General features: G+C 42.9%; 2 protein-coding genes across 6 annotated transcripts in view; one reads left to right on the top strand and one right to left on the bottom strand.

Moving 5' to 3' along the window:
* The window catches only part of ERC1 (ELKS/RAB6-interacting/CAST family member 1), a 663,469-nt gene extending 663,146 nt beyond the window's left edge, over positions 1-323 (bottom strand). The window contains exon 1 of the mRNA XM_053557122.1: positions 117-323. The gene's annotated coding sequence lies outside the window, so the exon portion shown is untranslated. The remainder of the gene's footprint in view (positions 1-116) is intronic.
* A 379-nt stretch (positions 324-702) lies between these two features.
* Positions 703-17,884, top strand: part of RAD52 (RAD52 homolog, DNA repair protein) — a 30,297-nt gene continuing 13,115 nt past the window's right edge. For 2 of the 5 annotated variants that reach the window (XM_053557138.1, XM_053557134.1), the window contains exons 1-6: positions 703-812; positions 11,404-11,509; positions 13,033-13,132; positions 15,499-15,600; positions 16,253-16,346; positions 16,525-16,592. In XM_053557138.1, the coding sequence (XP_053413113.1) occupies positions 11,505-11,509; positions 13,033-13,132; positions 15,499-15,600; positions 16,253-16,346; positions 16,525-16,592 (369 nt within the window). In that variant the 5' untranslated portion in view covers positions 703-812; positions 11,404-11,504. Of the gene's footprint in view, positions 813-10,275; positions 10,398-11,403; positions 11,510-13,032; positions 13,133-15,498; positions 15,601-16,252; positions 16,347-16,524; positions 16,593-17,884 lie in introns of those variants that run through there. The other 3 variants (XM_053557135.1, XM_053557136.1, XM_053557137.1) reach the window with 3 other exon arrangements.

Here is a 17,884-nt window from a genome sequence, read left to right as displayed (position 1 = left end):
TTTTAAATCCTTTTCTTGAGCATAGCTAACAGGACGCGTAGTTGTCGCCTAGTCCGAGGAAAAGTTAATTCCAGGGGACATTCTAAAGTCCTCCCTGCCCCCAAGTCCCCACTTACTTATTTCCCTCGGTCTTCACTAATCTAAGACGCCATCAGGTGATGAGTGGATGTGTGCAGCTGTGCCAGAAGAGGAACGGGGCTTCGTGAACAAATGTGTCCACACTGTTTCGGCCTGGGCTAGAATCTATAAAGAACGCTCCCGTATTCATTATTACCAAGACTTAAAACTATTACCCGCTCCTCCCCCCGCAATATCCCGAGTGTGCGCGGAAAGGTACTAGGTGGGTCCCTCCCCGTATCCTAACTGGGTACTGGGCATGCGTAAGATGGTGCGCGACCAGCCGGCACAGAGGATGAAGCCGCCCGGAGGAGAGCTCGCCAGGCCCGCCAGGGGGCAGCGAAGCCCTGGGCGGTCACCGAGTGGGAGGCAGCTGAAGGGAAATTGGCGGCAGAAGGGGCGTAAAGCAAGGGCGGAGAAAGCGACTCAGAACTTGGAAGTCCACTTCGCCCTTCCAGCTTACTTTACGGCTTCCGACAGATTGCTTTGCGGTTCTTCTCCCTTTCGACTTGATTTACGGCTCTTCCTGCTGTCCTCCACACCTTAAAGTTCCGGCCGTGGGTTAGGCCCTTCTTCCCAGGGCCCCTTGCACTTTCCTTCCCAGACTCCTCTGCGCGGCCTCTAGCTAAGCTCCCTTTCACTTGTTTTATAGCTAGACGGAGCTCCCTGCGTGCACCGCGCGCTCCCCGAGGCGCGTAAGTGGGCCGGAGGACGGGTCCCTGTTGGGTGATTCCGGTTGGGTGTTAGGCGGGGCACGCCGCCTTTGAAATTTTGAATCAAGCACCTGGGGCGGCGGTTGAGCTCTTTCTGCCAGGTCTCAGCATAGAAATGTTGAGTCCAAAGGCCTGTTCAATGAGAGGTTCTGGTCAGGGCTTCCGGAGAGTTTGCTCAGGAGGGATGGGCTACCGGAAGCTTGACCACACCCGGAGCGCACCGCACTGAGCCCCGCTGCCGGCTGAAGGCGGTGCATGGTCCTTGGGGCGGTTTCCTGCGCAGCCCAGGACACTTTGTGCTGCCTGTTGATAGGAATGAAATTTTTGAAGCTTGTGTCAGTAGTTGAATGGGTTGGAAGGAGAGGGTGTGGTTGGGAAGGAATGATAGATGTAAAAGGAATTTAACGCTTAGGTTAGCCACATATTCGGACTTTCTAGACCTTTTTTAAAAATTGGGATATAGGTGGGGCGCTGTGGCTCACGCCTGTAATCCCAGCACTCTGGGAGGTCGAGGCAGGAGGATCACTTGAGCTCAGGAGTTCGAGACCAGCCTAAGCAACAGCGAGACACGGTGTCTCCTTAAAATAGAAAACTTACCTCGGCGTGGTGGTGGGCGCCCGTAGTCCCAGCCCCTGGGCATGCTGAGGCAGGAGGATCCCTTCAACCCAGGAGTTTGAGGTTGCTGTGAAAGGACACTGTCTAAAAAGAAATGTTCGGATTTAATATGCAATTTATAAATGCAATTTAATTGCATTTATATATGCAAGGTATTCACAAGGCTGTGCAAACACCGCCTTTATCTAATTCCCAAAGATAAAGAAATTTTCATCACCCTTAGAAGAAACCTTTTTAAACCCTATTAGCGGGTTATTTTCCCCTAATACCAGCACCAGTAATCTACTTCTTTCTTTTCTGTTAATTTTCCTGTCTTGGTACTCTGCAGGCAGTCCCCAGGTTACAAACCTCCTACTTAAGCACAATTCATACTTACAAACAGGCTATTACAGTAAGTCCCCAGTTGTAAACATCCAACTGACCTATGACCTGCACTTGTGAATGGAGGCTATTACAGATAATGGGTAAATGTAAGTGTTCCAACTTACATACAAATTAAAAACCTTCAGAACCTGTCTCGTTCATAACCCGGGGGACTGCCTGTATTTTATGTAAGTAGAATCATACAATATTTGTTCTTTGTGTCTGGCTTATTTCATTTAGTGTAATGTTTTCAAGGGGTTTGTCCATCTGTGTTGTAGCATGTAACAGAACTTCATTTTTTTTTAATAACCGAAAAATAATGGTTGTTGCACATTTTATTTCTTCATTAGTTGGTGGACACTAATGGCTTTCTAGACCTTTCAAGGTCTATTCCTCCACAGTACTTATAATCCAAGGCACAAACATTTGAAAACTAAGTTCTCAGAAACCAGCATTTGACTTGGGTTAGGTCAGGCATTTCAATGGCCTCAGTTCTGGTATCTTTTAGGGGAGTGTGTTGTTTTAAAGTCCTCTATGCTCCTTGCCTTACCTATCAGACTGTTAATTGTGGTGGTAACAAGCAGAGAAGTGTGTGTGCAGGTCTTTCAGGGAAGCAGAAAGCTATCAGAGGTGGTTGTTTAATGTACACCAAGACCTTTCATAATGAAAACTGGGTGTAGTGGCAGATGAGTGTCTTAAAAAAATCTAACTCACCTAGCTTTTAGAGAAAAACTGTTCATAAGTGTCCTTTTGGCTTGTACTTAGTGCCATGTTTTTATGTTTTTTGTTGGTGATTTTGATGTTATAATCAAGCATAGTGCTGAAGTGATGTGTAAGTGCAAGAAGTCAGTGGTGTGCCTTACCAAGAAAAGATAAGCTTCTTTTAGGTAACTGTGGGAATACTGTTGGCTGTGAGTTAAGTGTTTTTTGTTTTTTTTTTGAGACAGAGTCTAACTTTGTCACCCTCAGTAGAGTGCTGTGATGTCACAGCTCACAGCAACCTCAAACTCTTGGGCTTACGCGATTCTTTTGCCTCAGCCTCCCTAGTAGCTGGGACTACAGGCACCTGCCACAACACCCGGCTATGTGAGTGAAGTGTTAATTTTTTTTTTGGAGATGGAGTCTCAAGCTGTTGACCTAGGTAGAGTGCCATGGCATCAGTATCTCACAGCAACCTCCAACTCTTAGGTTCCCATCTTCTTGCCTCAGTTCTTCTATTTTTAGTAGAGACGAGGATCTCACTTTTGCTCAGGCTGGTCTTGAACTCCTGAGGTCAAGCAATCTACCTGCCTCAGTCTCCCAGAATCAATAATATATATTAAATACGATATCTTTAAACAGAATACATAAAATAGGTTAGGTATTGGCCTGTTGTATAATCCTCTATTTCCTTTAGGAGCAGTGCTTCAGTGCTTGTTAATTCAGTGTTCATAGTGAATAATAAGAATTGACTGCATAACCAGTTTTCAAGAACAGAAAACTTTAGTGTGAATATTTTTCAGTCTCTACAACTTTCAACATTGTTTTTTGCTTATGGAATTTTTTTTTTTTTTTGAGACAGAGTCTCATTTTGTCACCCTTGATAGAGTGCTGTGGCATCATAGTTCACAGCAACCACAAACTCTTGGGTTCAAACAATCTTCTGCCTCAGCCTCCCAAGTAGCTAGGATTACAGGTACCCGCCACAATGCCCAGCTTTTTTTTTTGTAGTTTTGGCTGCAGCCAGGTTTGAACCCGCCACCCTAGTTACATGGGGCCGGCACCCTACTCCTTGAGCCACTGGTACTGTTCTGTCTGGCTGTTTTTTAGAGACGGAGTCTCACTCTTGCTCAGGCTGGTCTTGAACCTGTGAGCTCAGGCAGTCTATTCACCTCAGCCTCCCAAGTGCTGGAATTACAGGCATGAGCCACTGTGCCTGGCTCTACGGCTATTTATTTATTTTGAGACAGAGTCTCACTTTGTTGCCCCCTATAGAGTGTTACGGCATCACAGCTCACAGCAACCTCAAACTCTTGGGCTCAAGTGATTCTCTTGTCTCAGCCTCCCAAGTAGTAGCACCCACCACAACATCCCACTACTTTTTTTTAGAGGTGAGGTCTCACTCTGTCTCAGGCTGGTCTGGAACCTGTGAGCAATCCTCCCACCTTTGCCTCCCAAGTGCTAGGATTACAGGTGTAAGCTACCACGCCCCGCTGGCCATTTGTTTTTAATGTACCGTCAAGTGATGTAGAGAAAAACCAAGATGAGGCTAAAATGCTCTTCATGCTGTGTGTCAGGTGGAGACTATGCTAAGAATTGGGGAATCTGTAATTAGAGCCCCTCTGTTCTCAAATGGCTGAGTGTGGTAGTGCAGTCAAAAAGTGATCATAGTGATACATGGTTTGAAGTATGTCTAAAATGCTATGGGAATAGAGGATTTATTCTATTTAGAATGTTGTGAGGTATATAAGGTTTCAAAGGAAATAACATTTTGAGATTTAACTTAAAAAGTTCTTTTTTCTACTCTGTTGCTACCATTTTTTAAAGTGTCACAAACATTACATCAATATGTACAGAAATGAAAATAAAAGAAACTTGCTAAAAAAAAAAAAGAAACTTGCTGTTTGATCTTGATCATCAGGCTGTTCTTGATCTTCACAATCAGAATCTTTCCCATCACTGTCTTGTCAGGTCTGCTTCCTGTTATAAATATCTGGAGTCCCTTCTTTCTCTACATTCCCATTGTTTTAGTTGAGCCTTTATCATTTCCCATCTGGACTGTCAGAAGATCGCTTCCTAAATGATCACTCCATCAGTTACTCAGTGTCAACAAAGAGCTTTCTGAGGCAGAAATATAATCATTCTCGGCTTAAAATTTTCCAATACTTTCTCAAGACTTAGAGAATAAAGTTTCAAGATTTTCTCTTTTTTTTGAGACAGAGCCTCAAGCTGTCACCCTGGGTAGAGTGCCATGGCATTACAGCTCACAGCAACCTCTAACTCCTGGGCTTAAGTGATTCTCCTGCCTCTGCCTCCCAAATAGCTGGGATTACAGGTGCCTGCCACAACGCCTGGCTATTTTTTGGTTGCAGTCATCATTGTTGTTTGGTAGGCCCGGGCTGGATTTGAACCCACCAGCTGAGGTGTATGTGGCTGGTGCTTTAGCCACTTGAGCCATAGGCACCGAGTCAAGTTTCAAGATTTTTAGGGTGGCTTATATAACCCTTTGTGATCATACCCTGGTCTGTCTTTAATAAAGATAAGATGAGGCTCAGTGCCTGTAGCTCAAGCAGCTAGGGCGCCAGCCACATACACCAGAGCTGGCGGGTTCAAATCCAGCCCAGGCCCGCCAAACAACAATGACAACTACAACCAAAAAATAGCCAGTGTTGTGGCGAGCGCCTATAGTCCCAGCTACTTGGGAGGCTGAGGCAAGAGAATTACTTAAGCCCAAGAGTTGGAGGTTGCTGTGATGTCATGGCACTCTACCGAGGGCCACAACTTGAGACTCTGTCTCAAAAAATAAAAAAAAGAAGATGAGATGAGAGGGTTAGGTGCAGTGACCCATGCCTATAATCTTAACTGCTTTGGGAGCCTGGGGTGAGAGGATTGCTTGAGGCCAGAAGTTTGAGACCAGCCTGGGTAATGTATGGAGACCCCATCTCTTAAAAAAAAAAAAAAAAAAAAAAAACTAGCCAGATGTGATGCACAACAGTAGTTGCAGCTTCTTGGGAGGTTGAGGTGGGAGGATCACTTGAGCCCAGGAGTTCAAGGTCATAGCTATGATTGCACCACTGTACTCCAGCCTGGGTAACAGAGTAAGTCCTGGTCTCTTAAGAAAAAAGAATGAGAAGAGACAATATACATACAATATGAAAAAAGAAAATTTACCTTATTAACATGCCTTATTTCCTCTTATTCCTTTCTTCCTTCCCCCACATGTAATTAGATATGCTTTTAGGTGATAAGAAAATGGAAGAGAATAAAAATATCTTTGCCAGTCTTGTTTACCGTCTTAATTTCTCATATTCACCCATTTCTTGCTCATAGCCACTATCCTAGCCCAGGTTCTTTACTTCCCACCCTCTCTTTTGGTCATGTTTTTATTTCTTCTGAGAAAATATCAGAAGAATTCTGGGGTCACATGATAGATACATGTTTAATTTCTAAAGCGATTAGACTTATTTTCAAAATCAGAAAACTGTAAATTCTAGAGGAAAATCTATATGTCCTAGAGGTACACAAAGATTTCCTGGGTAAAATTTAGAAAACAATAACCCTAAAAAAAATGGGCGAGGTGTGGTGGCTAACGCCTGTAATCCTAGTAGGCTGAGGCTGGTGGATTGCTTGAGCTCAGGATTTCAGGAGCAAGAGTGAGACCCCCCCCATTTCTACTTAAAATAGAAAAGCTAGCCAGGTGTTGTGGTGCACTCTGTAGTCTCGGCTACTTAGGAGGCTGAGGCAAGATTGCTCAAGCCCAAGAGTTTGAGGTTGCTGTGAGCTGTGATGACACCATGCCAGCGTGACAGAGTGAGACTCTGTCTCAAAAAATAAATAAATACATAAAACAGGGATATATTTGACATCAAAATTTTAAACTTCTCATCATAGACAACACTAAGGAAATGAATTGCCAAGCACAGACATCTATCTGACTGATACTGAAGAAATGTAAAGAGCCAGTAAGGTGTAGGGCCTGAGATTCATCCTTTGCTACTCCACTTTCTGGGCCTGTGGCTCAGTCTTTAGAGTCCTTCCTTTTTCATGGAGTGTAGCATGTGTTAGCAGCCTGAGTTAGCAGCTGAGCGGTTTTATCAGCTGCTTTTCCTGCCAACATGTATGAGAGTTCCAGTTGCTTTATATCCTTGCCAACTCTTGGTGTTGTCAGTCTTTTTATTTTTAGTTACTCTGGGCATATACAGTGATATGTCCTTAGGGTTTTAATTTTAGCACTTGCTTACTAAAGATGTTGAGCACTTTTTCCTGGCTTATATCCTGGGTGTCTTTCCTTAGTGATTGACTATTGACTTTCTCTCTTTTTATTGAGACAGAGTCTCTGTTGCTTCAGGCTAGAGCACCATGGCAACATCATAGCTCACAGCAACCTCAGACTCCTGGGTTCAAGTGATTCTCCTGCCTCAGCCTCCCCAGTAGCTGGGACTATAGGTGCCCACCACAACGCCCAGCTAATTTTTCTATTTGGTAGAGATGGGGGTCTCACTCTTGCTTAGGCTGGTTTGAACTCTTTTTTTTTTTTTTTTTTGAGACTGAGTCCCACTATGTTGTCCTTGGTAGAGTGCCATTGTTTCACAGCTCATAGCAACCTCCAATTCTTGGGCTTGAGTGATTCTGTTGCCTCAGCCTCCCAAGTAGCTGGGACTACAGGCGCCTGCCACAACACCTGGCTTTTTTTCGTTGTTGTAGTTGTCGTTGTTTTAGCTGGCCTGGGCTGGGTTCAAACCCACCAACTTTGGGTGTATGTGGCTGGCACCATAACTACTGTGGTACAGGCACCGAGCCATAGCCTTAAACTCTTGAGCTCACGTTCTGTTTTAGTTTTCAGTCTGGAAGTCTTACACATCTTTTGTTAAATTTATTCCTAGGTATGCTTTTTACCTTTATTATAAGATGGAGCCATTATTTCTGTAATTCATGACTCTGTCTATAATGGGTCATTTTTCTCCAGCTGCTTTCAAAATTTTTCTCCTTTGATATTCAGTAGTTTGCATATGGTGTGTCTAGGTGTAATTATCTTTTTATTGATACAGCTTGAGGTTTGTGTAACTTCTTAAATCTATAAATTTTTATCAACCAATTTGGGATATTTGGGGCCATTGTTTAAAAAAATATTCTGTCCCTGGGAGTGGTGGTTCATATCTGTAATCCTAGCCTTCTGGGAGGCTGAGGCAGGAGGATTGCTTGAGGCCAGGTATCTGAGACTAGTCTGAGCAAGAGTAAGACTTCTTCTCTACTAAAAGTAGAAAAAACTAGCTGGGGGGCGGCGCCTGTGGCTCAGTGAGTAGGGCGCCGGCCCCATATGCCGAGGGTGGCAGGTTCAAACCCAGCCCCGGCCAAACTGCAACCAAAAAATAGCCGGGCGTTGTGGCGGGCGCCTGTAGTCCCAGCTGCTCGGGAGGCTGAGGCAAGAGAATCGCGTAAGCCCAAGAGTTAGAGGTTGCTGTGAGCCGTGTGACGCCACGGCACTCTACCCGAGGGCGGTACAGTGAGACTCTGTCTCTACAAAAAAAAAAAAAAAAAAAACTAGCTGGGCATCGTGGTGCATGCCAGTAGTCCAGCTACTTGGGAGCCAGGAGAATGGCTTAAGCCCAGGAGTTTGAGGTAGCCATCGCACTCTAGTACTCTAGCCTCTGTGACAGAGTGAGACCCTGTGACTAAGCTCAAGCGATCCACCTGCCTCAGCCTCCTAGAGGGCTAGGATTACAGGCATGAGCACAGCACAGTTTTCAAGGGGTACCTTTTCATTCCATTTTGTCCTTTTGTCTCCAGAAACTTTTCAAGACTGCCTCATTAAACTCTGCACCCCTCCGTACCCCCAATCTATCAGAACTCTTTGCCAGTATTTTTATACTTAGTGTGGAGTTTCTTTTGTAGGGAGTGATCTAAGTTCCATCTTAGGCTCTCCATCCTCTTCCTTCTGTGTTTCCCTTCCCACCTGGGTCCCACCTTGCCCTCCTTAAAAGAGTGGGATGAGAGTTTGAAAAATATCTATATCAGAAATTGATGTTTGTTTTTGTACTTACAGGTAATTTGAAGCTTGTATTTTCAGTGTTCTAATGTTGAAAAGATATAGAATATATATGGTTTTCTTTGTTCTTGTTTGTATCGTTTTTGGAGGGTGTGTTAGGATGTTGGATTTATGTAGCTGCCAAAACCTTGGATATGCAGGAAGTCTTTCCTGACAATTTATTTTGAAAGATTTGAAGCCTTCAGAAAAATTATAGCATGAATGTCTGCATATCCTTTGCCTTGATTCATAACTGTGTTACTTTTGCTTTGTCTCTTTGTCTTCTCTTTACACCCACACATAAACACACAGACACACATTCTTCATAAATTGAATGAATTGAGAATAAGCTGCAGAAAATATGACACATCAGTACTTCATCATACATCTAGTATTAAGGTAATTCTCATAACCGTGATGTAAATATCACACTAATACACACTAATAAGTTTATCAATGATATAGTACCCTCATCTCAGATCCAGTCCATCAGGAGATTTCTCCCATGTCTTAATAATGTCTTTTATAGCTTGTTTCTCCCAATTTGAAATTTCATCAAGGACCACCTGGTGCACTAGTATCATGTCCCTTTAGTCCCTTTTCACGTAGAAGAGTTCATAAGCCCTTATGTTTTTTGAGATGTTGACATTTTCAAAGAGTCCAGACTAATTGCCTTGTAGATTTGAACTTGTTTATTTTCTCAGTATTGGATTGGTAGAAATATTATCTGAGTGATGCTGGGACCTTTTCAGAACATCCACCAGGAAGCACATGACGTGGCTATCACTGGTGACATTAGGTTTGATTACTTCATTAAGGTGGTATCTGCCGGATTTCTCCATTGAGAAGGTATCTTTTGTCCCCTCTCCCCTTTCTACCTCCAAGTGAAAGTTTATTTGGAGATGACTGCTAGAGAACTTGTAGAAGAGAGGGATAATGAGACGGGAAAGGACAGGCAGTGAGCAAAATGTGCTTTATCAATCCAGTTACCACAGTAGGCAGCCAAACCTAATTCCACTGTGAACTTTGGAGCTTGTGTAGAGCTCATGGCTTGGTAGTATCCCAAGAAAAGATAAGAAATCTGGGGTGTTTAAATGTCAGCTCCCATCAGTCACTCTGTGAGGGCTGCTCCCAGGGGACCTCAGTTCTCTGACACTTCTGGCTTGCTGTGAACAGGTGCAAAACAGGCTTTGGGTAGCAAAGGTGGCTCTCTGGGAGAGAGATCCCGATGCTGGCATTTGGAAATCAGGCCAGGGTGCTCTATTGTGGTGAGAGCTAATGGGATAACTAGCAGAGCAGCTGTGGTGTCTGCTGTACCTGGGTGCCCCAGAACCTAGAACTTCAGGCAAAATCTCGTGTGCTATTCTATTTTCAGGAAGTGCAATTTCAAAAGTAGAGGTGAGGGAACAGGAGTGAGGGGAGAAGGAAGGTTAAGACAGTTCAAGGGTATACATCCAAGTTGGCCACCCCTTGGTACAAGTACAGTTGGTTGCTTGATCTCCTAAAGTGGTCCGAGACCGCTTGTACCAAGTACGGTTGGTACAGTCCAAGACTGCTTTTGGGGATCAAGTACAGCTGGTACAGTACCAAGTACAGTTGGAAGAGGTATAAAGTATTGCATTCTAGGGCGGTCCATTCGAGGGAAGAGAGGAGCAGGATGTACTGCTCAGCTGCCCTATCTCATTGGAAAAAGTTCTAGGTTGTGTGTGTGTGAGGGATCAGGTGGGTCATAGCTCAGAGGCAAGAGGCAGGCCAAGGGTGGGAGTGAGAGGTGAACAGCATGCACAGGAGCAAGGGCTGTGCAGTGTATTTTGTCACCCCAGTGACATCTGGAGTAAAAACCTGGCCAACATCCTCAGAGACAGGTAAGGCCAAGGAGGTGTGAGGTGCTGCATAGGATGTGCCTGAGGCATTTGGATTCCGTCTTTGTTTAACCAATATGCACACACATGCACGCTTATAAAGCACAAACACGATCATACATATAAAAAGACAACAGCTATATCTTGTTGGAGGGATCCAACTGATTTTACTTCCTCCCATGTATTTAATTAAGACTTTCTACAATAAAGGTATTTTAATTTTATAATGAGGAAACGGTTGTAGATAGTTTTAGAAAGGCAGTACAGCAAGCATCTTTTTCAAAGGAGAAGAGAAAAAAGGCAAAAATAAGATTTTATATTTATAGGCAGAGACAAGATGGTTCTTTTTCAATGAACTGGTAGCTCTTTAAAAATATTATTTGGAAAAGTAGAACAGGTTATTTTTTAAGCGAGGAATGTAATTCTTGCCTTTTATTATAAGGGAAGGATTATATTATAATTTTATTACAATAAAATTAGTTTTGAAGATTTTTTTATTTTTTGAGACAGAGTCTCACTCTGTTGCCCTGGGTAGCATGTCATGGCATCTTAGAGACAGGGTCTCGCTCTTGCTCAGGCTGGTCTCAAACTCCTGACCTCAAGTGATCCACCACCTCGGCCTCCCAGAGTGCTTGGATTATAGGCGTGAGCCACTGAGCCCAGCCTGTTTGGAAGAATTTAAAGTATACTTTGTGTATCCTGCATTGCTTATTGCCTGCCTTCATTCATTCAATTAGTCCACAGCCGTTACTCACCAGTCTTACTTGCTGACCCCTACTAAGAGCCAGGGGCTGTGCTAATCTCCAGTGATAACAAGAAGAATAGACGCTCCCACCTTCTTGGGGCTCACATTGGAGTGGGGGGAAAATGTGTTGTGGCAGATGGTGTTCACCAAATAGTTAAAATGCTTTGTTGTATTTCCCTACATCCTTTGCGATTAAGTCAGAGCTATGTACATGTCAAGTTCTCTTCAGTGTAGGATGACTGGAAGTGTCTGTGTCACTTCCAGGCTAAGGCAGCTGTGAACTGCAATGTCTTTGGAGACCACAGGTAGTAGATGACACAGTCACAAGCTGGACCTGGTCACCAGCCACATCAGCCTTCGCATGAATGAGGTATAGACTTATATCGTGCTAAGGTGTCCTCCTTTTGTTCTTGTAATAAAATATACACAATATAAAATTTAACATTTTAACCATTTTTAAACGTAAATTAAGTACATTTACAAAGTATGCCCTTTTGTTACAACAACCTGACGGGTGCTCATTTGAGATTTTGTACATATCTTGGTATCTAACAACCTCTTAGAACCCGCTGGTTCTTGTCATTGTCACATCAGTTTAACATAAAAAACTTAGGACCATCTTATTAATGGTCTCTTTTGCATATGAAGAAACTGGAGCACAGACAGGTTAAGGAATTGTTCAATTTGAGTAACTTAACTGGTGGAGTAGATATTGGATCACATCTGACTCTATAGAGTTCCCAGCATGCTTTATGGTGGAGGCTGGCACACAAGGGCCTTTGCCCTAAATCCACCACCTTTTTTGTAAATAAAGTCTGATTGGGACACAACCATGGCTGTGCACCTAGGTATTGTCTATGGCTGTGTACATGCTAAGATGCCAAAATTGAGCAGTCTGACAGAAACCAGATAGCCCAAAAAGCAAAATACTTACTTTTATGCCCTTGACAGAAAGTTTGCTGACTTCTGCCTATAGGATAGATATTTAAATTTTGAATTTTTATTTTATTATTATGTTTGAGACAGAATCTCATTCTGTTGCCCTAGGTAGCTTGCCATGGTGTCATGGCTCACACAACCTCAAACTCCTGGGCTCAAGTGATCTTCTTGCCTCAGCCTCTGATTAGCTTGGACTAGAAGCGTGCACCCAGATGCCAGGCTAGTTTTTCTATTTTTGGTAGAGATGGGGTCTTGCTCTTCCTCAGGCTAGCCTTGAACTCCTGAGCTCAAGCAATCCACCCGCTTCAGCTTCCCAAAGTACCCTCCCACAAAGCCTGAAGGTAATTTTATTCTCCCAGGGGAGGCTGAATAGACTGGGTGTTGTGGGCCTGTGTTTTTACTGCTGCCCATCAAATGAGATGAAGTATGGAATTTTCCACTGTGGCATCATGCCGGTGCTCAAAAAGTTTCCAATTTTGGACTTTGGACTAGGGATGCTTAACCTGTAGTAAGTAGATTATCTGCATTCCCATAAAGCATATTTTTGTAATTTTGATTTTTCAATTTAGTTTTTTGGCCGGGACTGGGTTTGAACCCACCACCTCTGGCATATGGGGCTGGTGCCCTACTCCTTGAGCCACAGGCGCCGCCCCAGATTTTTCAATTTAAATGTAATATATTCTTATTGTAAAAGTCACCTTTAATAGCACCACCATGATAGCAAAAATATTAATAGAAAGAAAGAACCATACCATAAAGGATTTTTGGCAGTTTGCAGACCATAGCTAACCACTAAGGAACTTTGTGCTTGATTGGAGCAGTGTTCAGAATTACATAAAGTAAGGAACTCATAGGATAAGAACGCTAAGTGCTTTATCTGATTTTGTAGTAGAGGCTTTTGTCTTTTACCTTTAGCATTCTTTGAGATCTTTTTCTAACCTTTTATTTGTACAGAGGTCAACCAGAATCAACCATGTCTGGGAAGGAGGACGCAATCTTTGGAGGACGCGACCGCCATCCTGCTGGTGGCAGCTCTGTATTATGCTTTGGACAGGTAGCGTGTGGTTCCTTCTGGGAAAGGATGAAGTTAAATGAGAAAAGTTACAAGATAACCTGTAGAGCATTATCATACATGCATAAGCTCTCTGTTCACTGGTTTTTCTTTAGATGTATTATTTGATGGTCTTTGGTGAACTCTGGGAGCATTGTAGAACTGAAGACTAATAGTACTGGGAATTACATTGGGATCTAAATTTATTTTTTTGATAGATAACATTCACATGTATCAAATTCAAAGGGAAAGAAGGATGTATAAAAAGTCTCCCTGCCCTCCTTTGATTTGTTTCCATGCTTTCCAGCTCATTCTTAAGGGGAATCTCAAATTACTGGAGTCATATTCTTTGTAGAGACATTCTGTGTGGAGAAAAGTTTTCTTGCTTTGTTCACTCAAACAGTATCTTTGTCTTTACCAGAGATTTATTTGTGAGTATTCATTTCATTTAAATAGGGCAAAGGGACAAAATGTAAGCCAGCAAGTAGTAGATTATTTTTATTATAGGATGAGAAATTCTTGTTTTGTTTTTTTTTTTTGAGACAGAGTTTTACTATGCCGTCCTTGGTAGAGTGCGGTAGCATCACAGCTCACAGCAACCTCAAACTCTTGGGCTTAAGCGATTCTCTTGCCTCAGCCTCCTAAGTAGTTGGGACTACAGGCGCCTGCCACAACACCTGGCTATTTTTTTTTTTGTTGTAATTGTCATTGTTGTTTAGCAGGCCTGGGCTGGGTTCAAACTCACCAGCCCTGGTGTATGTGGCCGGCATCCTAACAGGTGCTGAGCCAGGGTGAGAAATTCTTGAATTGCAAAAGAAAGTATAAAACTTTGGTGAGGACAAGTGGAAGCAAGACTTCCTATTCTGTCTTTATTTCTTTCATTTTTGGTGTGTGTGGGGGAAGATAGGGTCTCATTCTATCACCCAGGGTAGAGTGCAATGGCATCATCATAGTTCACTGCAGCCTTGAACTCCTGTGGTCAGGTGATTCTCCTGCCTTAGCTGGGACTATAGGTATGTGCACCATACCTAATTTAAAAAATGTTTCATGGAGATGGGATCTCATTATGTTTCTCAGGCTGATCTTGAACTACTCCTTTCAAGTGATCACCCCTCCTCAAATGCTGGTCTTTTAGGCCTGAGTCACCACTTGGCCTGGCTTGAGAAAATTTTATAAGGATGGTAGCAATTGTTAAGGCAGGGGGTCCTTAAAATATGGTTCTGAGACCCTTGGAGAATCATAAGACCTTTCAAAATCCATGAGGTCAAAATTATTTTTATAATAATGATAAGATTATCAATAATGCTAAGGTCATTACATGAGACCATTATATATTATAGTAACAAATATAAGTCCATTATATAGTAATGCTAATTAGATCATTAGTAATGCTAAGGTTTGCCTTTTTCATAGTCTCTCACATGTGAATGGCCGTTTTCCAGATACTGCATAATGTGATATCATCACTGATGCCTAATGGAATATGTACTTTAAAGGTTTCTCCATTTTAATTCCTAATATGATAGACACAGCCCACATAAACAAAAGCTCTTGGGGTCCAAAGGGTAGCTGGCGTGGTGGCTCACGCCTGTAATCCTAGCACTCTGGCAGAGGAGGCTGAGGCAGGAGGATTACTTGAGTTCAGGAGTTTGAGACCAACCTGAGCAAAAGTGAGACCCCGTTTCTACTAAAAATAGAAAAATTAGCTGGGGTGTTATGGTACAGGCCTGTAGTCCAAACTACTAGGGAGGGTAGGCAAGAAGATCACCTCAACCCAGGAGTTTGAGGTTGCTGTGAGCGAGGCTGATGCTATGGCACTTTAACCTGGGTGACAGGGTGAGAGTCTGTCTCTTTAAAAAAAAGTCTTTAGGGCAGTGCCTGGGGCTCAGTGGGTAGGGCACCAGCCCCATATACTGAGAGTGGTGGGTTCGAACCCCGCCCTGGCCAAACTGGAACAAAAAAAATAGATGGGCGCCTATAGTCCCAGCTACTTGGGAGGCTGAGGCAAGAGAGTTGCTTAAGCCCAGGAGTTGGAGATTGCTGCGAGCTATGATGCCACTGCACTCTACCAAGGGCGATAAAGTGAGACTGTCTCTTAAAAGAAAAAGACTACAGGTGCCCAGCTAGTTTTAGAGATGGGGTCTCACTCTACCTCAGAGCTGGTGTCAAACTCGTGAGCTCAGGCAATCCACCTGCCTTGGCCTTCCAGAGTGCTGGGATTATAGGCATGAGCCACTGCACTCGACCCCCCAAAAGTCTTTTTTTTTTTTTCTTAAAGAGTGTAAAAAGTTTCTGAGACCAAAAAGCAAAAAGTTGGAGACTTTAAGGAATGGTGCAATGTCAGTGTACTTTTCCTTGTGTGATTCTAGTGCCAGTACACAGCAGAGGAGTACCAGGCCATTCAGTGTGCTCTGAGACAGAGGCTGGGACCAGAATACATAAGTAGCCGCATGGCTGGAGGAGGCCAGAAGGTAGGACAGCTTCCAAGCCTGACCACTGGTGTCTGTCGTGTATGTAGCAGACCACTCAGGTAACCTCACCAACTCCCTCCCTCAGTCTCATGGATTCCGGAGGCTCCTGTTCACGGTGAGGGGAGGTTTCCTAGTGCCCCTGGGTGGGGGTGGGTCCAGCCTTCATCCTCATCTGAAGGGGCCCAAGCATTGTCTTGAGACTTAGACAACTGTCATCTTAGGAGTTTTATACCATTTAAAAAATGTCCCTTTTGCCATTTGCTGCTTTTTATTTTTGAATTAAATAATTTTAAAAAGTTTATAATTGACATATAATAATTTTGCATCATTTGCTTATAATTTTAACTTCTGTGTGTTTTTGGTGTTCCATAAAATACATCAACCTTACAATTTATGCTATTTTGGCATCTGTGAGTTTTAGAAACTGTTAGATGAGTGGTGATCTTTCTCCTCTGAGTCTAGTTCCTCTTCCCAGACTGTTAGTTCTTGCTGGCAGTCTTTGGAAAAAATTCATTGAGAATTTCCCTGGAATGTTTAAGGGCAGTTTTGCCAAAGAAACAGATAAGGAATAAATTAAGTAAATTTTGATTCACATTTAAGTATAATGAAGAATTTTAACATAGCTTTTTCTTTAAAAATTATTTTTTCCTAGGTTTGTTACATTGAGGGTCATAGGGTAATTAATCTGGCCAATGAGATGTTTGGTTACAATGGCTGGGCACACTCCGTCACACAGCAGAATGTGGGTAAGTCTGCTTCCTGGCAGTGGTGACTGTTTCATTCCCCTTACTTTGGCATTGTGTCATTTCTGATGAATTTTGTGGGTGAGGATATAAGGTCACTATATTCACTTGGCAGCTGGAGCAACATGGGTGAGGCCTAGAGTCAGGATCCTCTTCAACTTACTCTCTTTCCCTCTCCTAGATTTTGTTGACCTCAACAATGGCAAGTTCTACGTGGGAGTCTGTGCATTTGTGAGGGTCCAGTTGAAGGTGAGGGTGATGGAGTAGACCTGCCGCCTGGAACTATTGGTGGGTAGTAGGAGAGGGTAAGGAGGTAGGGAGTTTCTGGATCCGGGCACAGCCAAGCTGAGAGCTCGGCCCAGTGTTGTGTCTCAGCCAGTGTTCTTTAGAATGGTGGTGTTCAAATACGCTTGCTCACGTGCCCTCTCAAAGAATTTTGAAAAACAATTTTCTTGAAAAAAATTTTTTTTGAGACAGTCTCACTATGTTGCCCTTGGGAGAGTGCTGTGGCATCATAGCTCACAGCAACCTCAAACTCTTGGGCTTACACAGTTCTCTTGCCTCAGCCTCCCATTAAACATTTTTAAATTGACACTTAAAAAAAAATAAGTTTTCACTATATGTAAAAGTACTTGTGAAAGGTAAATTTTTAACATACTATATTTTTGACAGTAAGTCCTCACTTAATGTGGTTGGTAGGCCTTTGGAAACTGCAACTTTAAGCAAAATTATATGTAGCAGGTCCTCAAATGTCATTTGTTATAAAGCTGATTAAAAGAAATTGGTTTTGTTTATACTTAAAGTCAGTTTCCAAGAACATGTCAAAGACCTTAAGGGCTTGCTCTAAATCTGCTATATCTTTTTTTTTTCCAGTGGATAAACATTTATTGAGCCTTTACATTTATAACATGAGGTAAAAGGAACACATTTTCCTTGACTAATATTTTACACAGCTGTAGTAAAATATTTGATTTCAGGGGTTTATAAGGATTAACATTTCTCAAAAGTTGGGATGAATGTACCAGTAGGATTAAATGCTATCAGGGATTAAAGACTATCATTTATTTGAAAAAATACATGAGCAAATGATTTTTTTTTTTTTTTTTGAGACAGAGTCTCACTGTGTTACCCTTGGTAGAGTGCCATGGTGTCACAGCTCACAGCAACCTCAAACTCCTGGGCTTAAATGATTCTCTTGCCTCAGCCTCCCAAGTAGCTGGGACTGCAGGCACCCATCACAATGCCCCGCTATTTTTAGACACAAGTTCTTCCTCTGGCTCAGGCTGGTGTAGAACTCTTAAGCTCAGGCAATCCACCTGCCTTGGCCTCCCAGAGCACTATACAGGCGTGAGCCACTGCACCCGGCCTATGAATATTATTTCTTGAATGAACATATAGCATTCTATTATTGACTTCTGATTTTTATTAACAGTACTGAAAAACTCTGTCCACATAAGCAAGTACGGAAAGGATTTTATTATAGTATAGTATCGCTCGTTTCTTTGAGTGCTTTCTGAATTATTTTCCAGAAGTCAAGAGTG

Source organism: Nycticebus coucang, chromosome 12 (assembly GCF_027406575.1).
Source record: "Nycticebus coucang isolate mNycCou1 chromosome 12, mNycCou1.pri, whole genome shotgun sequence".
Lineage (NCBI taxonomy): Eukaryota > Metazoa > Chordata > Mammalia > Primates > Lorisidae > Nycticebus > Nycticebus coucang.
This window is presented reverse-complemented; position numbering and strand designations above follow the sequence as displayed.